General features: G+C 62.1%; 2 protein-coding genes across 5 annotated transcripts in view; both read left to right on the forward strand.

Annotated features, from left to right (window-relative positions):
• Positions 1-1,807, forward strand: part of LIPT2 (lipoyl(octanoyl) transferase 2) — a 2,250-nt gene extending 443 nt beyond the window's left edge. The window contains exons 2-3 of the mRNA XM_039696991.1: positions 2-233; positions 1,101-1,807. Coding sequence (XP_039552925.1) covers positions 2-233; positions 1,101-1,333 — 465 coding nt within the window. The 3' untranslated portion in view covers positions 1,334-1,807. The remainder of the gene's footprint in view (position 1; positions 234-1,100) is intronic.
• A 638-nt stretch (positions 1,808-2,445) lies between these two features.
• KCNE3 (potassium voltage-gated channel subfamily E regulatory subunit 3) lies at positions 2,446-4,587 on the forward strand. Of its 4 annotated transcripts, XR_005626319.1 has the most exons (4): positions 2,467-2,597; positions 3,433-3,745; positions 3,823-3,875; positions 3,953-4,587. XR_005626319.1 is itself a non-coding variant. In XM_039696981.1 (3 exons), exon 2 carries the CDS (start codon positions 3,445-3,447, stop codon positions 3,742-3,744), a length of 300 nt encoding a protein of 99 aa, XP_039552915.1. In that variant the 5' UTR covers positions 2,467-2,597; positions 3,433-3,444; the 3' UTR covers position 3,745; positions 3,823-4,587. The 4 variants fall into 4 exon arrangements, 3 of the variants coding, with proteins under 3 accessions (XP_039552917.1, XP_039552915.1, XP_039552916.1); XM_039696981.1 differs by having other exon boundaries at positions 3,823-4,587; XM_039696982.1 differs by lacking the exon at positions 3,823-3,875 and having other exon boundaries at positions 3,892-4,587.
• Positions 4,588-10,030: the final 5,443 nt, after the last annotated feature.

Here is a 10,030-nt window from a genome sequence, read left to right on the forward strand (position 1 = left end):
GGCGCTGGTGGCGGCGCGGCGCGGCGGGCACATCACCTTCCACGGGCCCGGGCAGCTGCTGGCCTTCCCGGTGCTCGACCTGCGCCGCCGCCGCCTCCCGCTCCGCGCCTACGTGGCCGGGCTGGAGGCGCTGGTGCTGCGGCTGTGCCGCCGCCTGGGGCTGCGCTCGGCCCGCGCCCTGCCGCCGCCCTGCACCGGCGTGTGGATGGGCGACAGCAAGCTCTGTGCCATCGGTGAGCGGGGACGGCCCCGCTGGCAGCCGGGGTGCCGAACGGAGCGGGCAGGGAGAGCTCAGAGCCCCTGCAGGGGCTCCCGGGGAGATGGAGAGGGGCTGGGGACAAGGGATGGAGGGACAGGACACAGGGAATGGCTCCCACTGCCAGAGGGCAGCGATGGATGGGATGTTAATTGTTCCCTGTGAGGGTGGGCAGGCCCTGGCACAGGGTGCCCAGAGCAGCTGTGGCTGCCCCTGGATCCCTGGCAGTGTCCCAGGCCAGGTTGGACAATGGGGTTTGGAGCAGCCTGGGATACGGTGGGAGGTGTCCCTGCCCATGGAACACCTCCCTGCCCATGGAACACCTCCCAGCCCAACCCATCCTGCCATTCCCTGGGCACAGGGGCAGAGCCCTGCGGGAAGCTGGAGCTGTAGGCACCGAGCAGGGTGGGCGCCGGGGAGTGTGTAGGAGTGGGATTGGCCTCCTGAGGAGGGGGCAGCACAATTTGGAGAACGTGCAGCCCACCCGGCCCGCAGCACTTGGCATCCCTTGCTCCCAGGTCTGCCAGCCTGCAGCCCAGTCCCCAGCCTTGCCCTCTTCCCTTGCATCCCTCCACATCCTGTGCCCCTTCCTGGGGCCCTGCAGCTCTCCCCATGCCTGATCCCATTGGAAACTCCAGGGTGGGAGGTGTTTGGGGCTGCAGGGCTGGGCTGGAGGGTCTGGACATGCTGCACCCCATCTGCCCCAGCTTTGTCTGTGTGTTTCCCCTGGCAGCAAGGAGCACAGCGTGCCGGGGGGAGGATGCTGATACCGGTCTGGGCAGTGTGCTCTGTCCCAGCAGGGCAGGGGTGATGCTGCTGATGGGTGGCTGCTCTCTCCCCGCAGGCGTGCACTGCGGGAACCACATCACGTCGCACGGGCTGGCGCTGAACTGCTGCACCGACCTCTCGTGGTTCGAGCACATCGTCCCCTGCGGGCTGGAGGGCAAGGGCGTCACCTCGCTCAGCCGCGAGCTGGGCCACCACGTCGCCGTCAGCCACGTCCTCGAGCCCTTCCTCGACTCCTTCCAGGAGGTCTTTGAGTGCACTTTGGTCTCCTCGGAGGAGCCCGGGGATTAGGATTGCTGTGCTGCCCTGGCCGGGTGCTTTGGTGCCAGGGCAGCCCTGGGGTCTCTCTTGTGAGACCAGTTCTCGTGCCTTTGCCTGTGGACTGTGAGTGGACCGTGGCACAGGGATTCAGGCTGCTGCTTCACCATCCAAACCTGCCCTGGGGCTGTTCTCTCCAGCCCTGTGAGCCTCCATCCCTCAGCTGAGGCCTCCCTGGGTACCACTGACCATCCAAACCTGCACTGGTGGTGCTCTGTCCTGCCCTGTGAGCCTCCATCCCTCAGCTGAGGCCTCCCTGGGTACCATGTCCCCACGTCATTTGCTGGGGAAGTACCCAAACAGGTGCTTTTGTGGGGTTTTTTCTGCTTTTGGCCCCACAAAAATTAAAGATTTGTGTGAATGCTCATGAATTCACATGAGCTCACGTGGGTCACCCTTCCCTTGCTGAAAGAGGCAGATTTTATGTATAAAGAGCGTTGCTGGGAACTTCGGCTGCCGATCCCTTTCTCATTTATTTACCCCAAGGCTTTATCAAGGACAGCCTTTTTCTCACCCCGGGCCCAGGGAAGTTCTCACGTGGCAGATCCTGGCGCCAGGGAGGGAGGAAGGTGGCTGAAGGCGCTGCTGGAAAGGCCACTGGGGCACTGTGGAAAAGGGGAGGGAGGAGGGAAAAGGCTCGCAGGGAGAGAAGCCACGGCTGCCGTGGATCCTGTGGGACTGCACGAGATTCCAGACCTGCTGCCACGGGGTCTGCCCTGCTGGAATGGCTGTCCCAGCACCCTGAGCTGAGCTCGTGGATGGGTTTGTTCTGGGCTCAGAAGCCAGCCTGAGGTTAAAGTGCCCACACCTCGCTCAGAGCAGGACCTGTCCCCCACCCCGAGCCCCTCGCTGCTGGGCTGTGCCGTCTCCTGCCCCACGACTGTGGGGTGTCCGTGCCCAGCTCGGCAGCTCCCTGCGAGCCCCGCGGGTTCCCAGTGGGTTCCCAGAGGGGGAATGGGGCAGGCTGAGCTCCGGGCGGGACGTGCCCGGGCAGGCTCGGTGCCGTGTCAGGCTCGGGGACAGCCGTGCCGGACGAGGAGGGGCAGGAAAGCGTGGCCGGGGAAGGCGGGGGGAGCCGGCGCTGGCACAGCGGGGCCGGGCCGGCGGCGGTGGCCGCGCAGGTGGCTCTGCCCGGGAAGGGGAGGAGGCTGGCGGCGCTCCCAGCCCGCCGCATCCCTCCCCGGGCAGCGATGCTCAGTCCCGGCTCAGCCCGGCGGCGGCGCGGAGGGCACCCGAGGTGAGTGCGAGCCCCGCTCCCCTCCCTGCCCTCGCAGCCCCCAGCGCGGGTGCCCCCAGGCCGTGCCCCGTCTGTGGGTGCCCTCCTGGGACAGACACGGATCTTGCCCCAAACTTTCCCTAATTCGGCCGGCAAGGCAGCCAGATCCGACCTCATCCCCGCGGGCTCGTGGCTGCTCAGCCCCTTCCTCCTCCTCCTCCTCCTCCTCGTGCTCGCGGCAGGGGTCTGTCCTGGAGGTGCTCCCCGAGTTTGGGGTGGCCCCTTTGGGATCAGCTGCCTTGCGAGGGCAGGGCTGTGGGTGCAGCAGGCGAGGGGTGCTGGGGACAGGCTGGGGACAGGCTGGATCCCTGGGGGACAGCAGCAGGCAGGGACTGGTGTGTCCCAAAGCATGGCACACGTGGGGGCTGTGTGCCATGTCCCTTCCTGCCCGGGCCCCAGCACGCTGTGGGGGTGCACAGGGGAGCCCGGGGGGCTGCCAGAAGGGCACCACGCCAAAGGAGGGATGGCAGGTCACAGCGGGTCTGCCACCCACAGGGGAGGGAGATCCCCAGGGAGCTTTAGGGCAGCAACCCCTCAAAATGGGTTCATAGAGACCTGTGGGGGGCTGTGCCAGCTCTGCACCCTGCAGGAATGTGCCCACCATCCCCAGACATCCCTGGGGAAAGCAGAGCTTTGTGTCCTCTGTGGAAGGACTGAAATTCAGGGAGATGCTGCTGGGAATGCAAAGGGCCTGGCCACCCCGCCCTGTGGCAGAGGAGCAGTCTGGGGCCGTGCTGGGCCCCGGGAGCAGTTTCACCATGGGGGCACCCCTCTGAGAGAGCCTGTCCCCCCGCAGCCCGCGGAGGACATGGACGGCACCAACCGCACGGAGCCGTGGCAGCGCGGCCTGCAGGCGCTGCTGGGCGCCCTGAACCAGACCCTGCACGGCGCCGTGCCCTGCCCGGGCCAGGCCCGGGCCAGCCCGGCCAGGGCGGCCGCGCGCGGGGAGCACGCCAACGCCAACGCCTACATGTACATCCTGTTCGTCATGACGCTCTTCGCCGCCACCGTGGGCAGCCTCATCCTGGGCTACACCCGCTCCCGCAAGGTGGACAAGCGCAGCGACCCCTACCACGTCTACATCAAGAACAGGGTCTCCATGATCTGAGATGGCCCACGCCTCGTCCCCAGAGCCACTGGAGCCCCTGCCACGTCTGCATCAAGAACAGGGTCTCCATGATCTGAGATGGCCCGCGCCTCGTCCCCTGCAACCCCTGCCACGTCTGCATCAAGAACAGGGTCTCCATGATCTGAGATGGCCCACGCCTCGTCCCCAGAGCCACTGGAGCCCCTGCCACGTCTGCATCAAGAACAGGGTCTCCATGATCTGACTGGCCTGCTCCTTGTCCCCAGAGCCACCGGGCTCAGGGCCACTGCGCTGGGCACATCCCGCTCGCTGGGAACCCCCAAAATCTGCTGAGAACCCCTAGAGCTTCTGGGACTCCACAGAGTTGCTGGAACCCCAGAGCTGCTGGGACCCCCCAAAGCTGTTGAAAGCCCCCCAAAGCTGCTGGAACTCCCCTAAAGCTGCTGGGGACCCTGTAGAGCTGCTGGGAGCCCTCCAAGGCTGCTGGGAGCCCCCCAAAGCTGCTGAGAACCCCCAGAGCTGCTGGAACGCCTCTCCATGGAGCAGCTCAGTCCAGGCTGAGCAGTGCCAGGATGTCCAGGCTGGCAGGAGCTGGAGGAATGTGAGCTGCACGCTGGTGCTGGTCCTGCAGACCCACCTGGGCTCCACCTGGGCTGGCAGGGCAGCTCCTTTCCCACCGTGGCCTGCGGGGCTGGCAGGAGCCTTCAAGGAGAATATTTCCCCATTTCCCTGCTCAGATCAGCCCTCCCTGGGCTGCCAGCAGCTGTGGCCATGCTTAGGGGGGTTTTGGGTGCTGGGACGCTGTGATGTTTGAGCTGGGCTGGGCCCTGCTGCTCTGGCAGGGAATTAAAGGAGGTGCTGGGCTCCGGGGCTCTCGTGTTTGCTTCTCCTCCGAGCGGAGCCTGGGGCGATCCCTGGGGCACGGCTCTGCCAGAGCCAGGGGATGGAGCGGGATGGGACAAACCCCCGGGATAGTACCAACCCCCGGGATGGGAGAAATCCCTGGGATGGGACAATCCCCCGGGATGGGACAAAACCCTGGGATGGGACAAACCCCGGGATGGGACAAACCCCCGGGATGGGACAAAACCCTGGGATGGGACAAAACCCTGGGATGGAGCTGGGCTCCGGGGCTCTCGTGTTTGCTTCTCCTCCGAGCGGAGCCTGGGATGGAGTGGGATGGGACAATCCCCCGAGACGGGACAAACCCCCGGGATGGAGTGGGATGGGACACATCCCTGGGATGGGACAGACCTTCCGGACAGAGTGAGATAGGACAATCCCCCGGGATGGGACAAAACCCTGGGATGGAGAGGGATGGGACAAATGCCCAGGATGGGACAGATCCCCTGGATGGAGCGAGCATTCCCAGATGGATGCTCTATGTCTCTGTCCCTCTGTGTCTCTGTCCCTCAGTCCCTCTGTCTCTCTGTCCCTCAGTCCCTCTGTCCATCTGTCCCTCTGTCCCTCTGTCCCTCTGTCTCTCTGTCCCTCTGTCTCTCTGTCCCTCTGTCTCTCTGTCCCTCTGCCCATCTGTCTCTCTGTCCCTCTGTCTCTCTGTCCCTCTGTCCCTCTGTCTCTCTGTCCCTCAGTCCCTCTGTCCCTCTGTCTCTCTGTCTCTCTGTCTCTCTGTCTCTCTGTCCCTTTGCCCCTCAGTCCCTCTGTCTCTCTCTCTGTCTCTCTGTCCCTGTGTCCCTCAGTCCCTGTGTCCCTCTGTCCCCGCTGTGCGGGCAGCCCTCCCGGAGCCGTGGGCACGCTGCGGGCCTGGCCGGACCCTGTGGCTCCAGGCATCTCCCAAGGCCTCTCCAGGCTCCGGATGGCGATGCCGGGCTCTTTCCTGCTTCCTTCCTGCTGTCAGCTGCAGCTTTGGCCTTTTGTCCCGCCGGTCCCAAATGCGTTTTCCACGGGGCGAGGGTGCAGCGGAGGACGGGAAGGGGATCCACTGGGTCCTGCCGGGCTCCCTGGCTTTGGCTCGCTGGGAAGCTGGCTTGGAGTGGGGTGGCCGGTGTCCAGGAGAGCAAATGTCCCTGTCCTTGGAAACAGGCGGTGGGGCAGCGCCGTGTCGCTGTCCCAACCTGCTCTAATGGCATAATGAAGGCCTTTAATTGCAGCTAGATTAGCTGGCCCGCGGGGCCCTTCCGCCTGCATTCCAAGGCCAAGATCCGTTGCAATCCCGAGCCCAAGCAGTGACGCCAAGCCCTAATCCAGGGAATAATAGTGGCTGTGAGCGTGTTTGGGGCAGGGCAGCGACCCGGTCCTGGTGTGCCTGCCCTCGGCCTGGGCACAAATCCCGGGGCAGGGGCAGTGGGAAGCCCATTCCGGCTGATCCCAGGGGATTCCTGAGCCAGGCAGGGCTCGCTGGTGTCCTCGGGCACCTGGCTCCCGAGGCTTCGCTCTGTTTGTGCGGCACCTGCAGCGCTGGGAAAGGAAAACAAACCTTCAACAGCAAATAAACCAGGGAGTGGGGCCAGGAGGGACAGGGACACTGTGCTGATCCTTTTCCTCCGCCTGGCCGGGGTTTGTCCTCCTCCACGCCTGCCCTTCCAGCGGGATGAGCTGTGGAGCAGCCAGGGCCAGGATGTGGGAGCATGGGATGGAATGGGGGCCGGGTGGTGAGCCTGCTACCCCAAAATCCCCCCAGCGAGGTGGAATTCTTGCTTTTCCCACTTCTGGGGGAGAGGGTTGCATCTGGTGACTCCGGAATCTCCTCTGATGCTGTGACCCCAGGCGGAAAACCCTGTGGAAGGATAGCATGCCATAAAAATATAAAAATTTGGGGGGAAAAAAAATGCTGCTCATCCCTGATCAGGAAGATTGTGAGGGTGAAAATCCCTCCTGCAAGACCCAGCTGCTGCAGTTGCTGTGATCCATTGGCAGCTCCACTGTCCATCCAGCGGAGAAAAAATTCGGCAAATTCGGACCAGGGCAGGGCAGGGGGACGCCCCGGGAGCCCCAGCCTGGCGGGGCCGGCCGGGTGCCACCAGGCTGGGTGACAAGAGGCCAGTGCCACCTTGTGGCAGCTGCCCCAGGGTCCCTGTCCCACGCCCGGCTGCAGCCTGGCTGCTGTCCCTGGGATGCACGGGCTGGGGCAGCCTGACCAGCGTCCCCGGCAGCAAAGCGGGCTGCTCCAGGGGCTGGGAAACAGGGATGGGCCAGGGAAGGATGGATTGGGTTCGCCTCAGGAGCCGGGGGAGGACTTGCAGCTCTGCAGTGCTCACGCCAGGGCTCAGAGATGCTCCCTGGCAGGCGATGGGCAATGGGCTCAGCCCCAGGAGCAGAGCCCCCCTGGCAGAGCTGTGGCTGCAGCAAGGAGAGGCTCCCAGCGCGCTGGGATGCAGGAATGTGCCCTCTGTTGACCGAGTGACAAAACTACCCTTTGTCCCCTCAGAAAGGAAAGAAGCCCAGAAGTTTCTCTCCTCGATTAGGTGAAAAGCCACCCCATAGGACCTGGGGGACTTCCCCTCAAACTTAAGGACAGCCAATCGGACAGGAGCCAAAAGTCCCGCCTGGGCAATTAACTAGAGAAAGGAGTGAACACAGAAACTAATCACTTTTGTAAAGTGTTTTACCAGAAGCAAAACCCTTTTGCACCTGACTCGGTATTTTCTGTTTGTTATTTTGCCTTTTATTAAACCTTTTTGTTGCCAACACTGCAGCAGACGCCATCCTGCTGATTTTGATGCCTCCAAAAGTAACTAAACTATCTTTAGTGTATTGAAGACCTCCAAAAGCTTATAAGACCTAAGTAAAAAAACCTGATATAACACTGGGAGTGTGCCTGTCTTGGCTGAACCCCTACATCCAGCCGAGCAGATTGTGGCTGGCTGCACGTGGGGTTTGACCAGTGCAGCTGGGAACAAACACCAGGCTCCTGGGAGGCAGATTTATTGCAGGCTTCTTGTGTTGGCACACGGCAGGGCATCACGGGCGAGGGGGAGTCTGGAAGAAGATATGGAAGCGTGTGGGAAGCCGGGGCTGACCTTGGCTTGGCTGGGTTCTCGGGGAATCACAGGAGCCTGCTCTGGTGCTGGGTGTTCCGATAGGGAGGCACGAGGTGGAATGACAGCAGCTCAGCCAGCCCTGGGTCCTGCAGCCTGGGAAGGTGGCACCTGGGGAGCCAGGACATCCCTCTGGGCGCCCTGGGTGGCTCAAAGCCCTGGCAGGGGCTTGGAGACCCTGGTGTGCAGACAAAGACCCCCGTGGCTTTGAGTTCGACCCACGGAGCAAACTGCCAACTTTATATGAAGAATTACAAGGCACAAAAGTTTAAGCAGCATAACAGCAGTTGTCACAGGGTGAAAGGTGGAATTTTGAGGAATTTTACTATGGGGGTCTAGGGGGCAAGATGGAGGGATCTGGGCATTGTCCTGTCCTTCTCCCTTCTTCTTCCTAGCCTCCATCTTCTGGGTGATGGTGGCACCTTGGGATTGGGTTCAGGACAAGCCTGCCTCAAACCGACAGAGAACGGATTTGGATGAGGGGTTAGGAGGGATTCTGTGCCCAGAGAGGCTGCCCCATCCCTGGCAGTGCCCACGGCCAGGCTGGATGGGGCTGGCAGCAGCCTGGGCTGGTGGCAGGCTGGGGCTGGGACTAGAATGGGTCTGGTCCTGATGTGCCCCTGGGTTTGGCCTGCCAGGCTGAGAGCAGGGCTTTTCCAGTGGGAAAAGGGCTTTTCCTGGCTGCAGGACCATGCCTGAAGAGTGCCACAGCCCCGTGGGCTGCTCCACTGCCGTTGGAGCTGCGTGCACTCCCGCTGAGCCCTGCCACGCTCCCTGGCAGCTCCCAGCACACGAGCTGGAGGCTGCCAGCAGCCTGGCAGCCCTTCTCCTGGCAGCCTGGCAGCCTGGCTCCCATCCCTTCTCCTGGCAGCCTGGCTGCTCCCTGGGCATTCAGCACCTCGGGGAAAGCACGGAGCCCTTGGGTTTCACTTCCCTGGAGCAAGGCAATCGGCTTGAAACATTCTCCTGGAGGCTGATAAACCCTCAGATATGCTGGGCTTAGCTGCCATCTCCCACCAGGGAGGCCAACACAGTGAATCCCCACCAGTGGATCTTTTCCCATCACCTTTTCCCATGGTTGCCCCGCTCTGGAGCTGCTCAGAGCATCTGCCAGGGGCTGCCTTGGAGATAGAAATCCAAAGCCTTCTCACACTTGGGAAGTGATCATCACATCACAAACAGCTCCTTGCTACGATTTTGAAAAAAGAAAACAAACAAAAACAAAAAAACAAACCCAAACAAATAAAAAACCCCCAACAAACAAACAAACAAAAACACCAAACCAAAAAAAGAAAAACCACCAAAAAAAACCAAACCACCAACCCTCCAAAAAAGAAAAAAAAACCCCAAACAAAACAAAAAACCCCCCCCAAAACACAAAACCAGAAGTTGACAGCGGAACGAGTGGAAGTGGTTCCTTTGTGGACCATCCAAAGGTTTATCTCCCCAGCCCAGCCAGAGCTCTGCACCAGAGGATTTGTTTGTGTGTGAGCCAATGGATCACTCTCTGATGGATCGTTTCCCTCCCTGCGCGCACTTTTCAACACCTTGCTGTCCTCTTGGGTGCCCCAAACACCTCCTGGGAAGCAGTGCCACTTCCCAGAGCCTCCCACCTTCCCAGAGCCTGCAGAGCTGCCCCAGCCCTGGGGACACAGCACAGGAGGGACATGGAGCTGCTGCAGGGCTGCAGCCAGGCTGGCAGAGGAGAAGGCTCCAGGGAGAGCTCAGAGCCCTTCCAGGACCCAAAGGGGCTCCAGGAGAGCTGGAGAGGGACTGGGGACAAGGCATGGAGGGACAGAACACAGGGAATGGACTCAGACTGACAGAGCAGGTTTAGATTTGGTATTGGGAAGGGATTTCTGCCTGTAAGGGTGGGCAGGGCTGGCACAGGGTGCCCAGAGCAGCTGTGGCTGCCCCTGGATCCTGGCAGTGCCCAAGGCCAGGCTGGACACTGGGGCTGGACCACCTGGGACAGTGGGAGGTGTCCCTGCCGTGGCAGGGCATGACAATGAAATAAGCTTTAAGGTTTTTTTCAACCAAAACCACCCGTGATTCCACGATTCCATCCCTCTGCAGTGCCTGCTGTCTCTATGGCAACCTCTGCGAGGACATGCTGCGGGGTGGGGATGCTCAGGAGGATGAGGATGCTCAGTGGGATGAGGATGCCCAGCAGGATTGGGATGCTCAGTGGGATGAGGATGCCCAGCAGGATGTTGTCACTCCGAGCCTGCTGCTCAGGGCCAGGCAGTCCAATCCGAGCTGCTGCAGCCGAGGAGGGCTGTGATTCCCCCGCTCATGGCTTTGGAATT

The sequence above is a fragment of the Passer montanus genome, unplaced genomic scaffold (genome assembly GCF_014805655.1).
Source record: "Passer montanus isolate IOZ18808 unplaced genomic scaffold, ASM1480565v1 scaffold116, whole genome shotgun sequence".
NCBI lineage: Eukaryota > Metazoa > Chordata > Aves > Passeriformes > Passeridae > Passer > Passer montanus.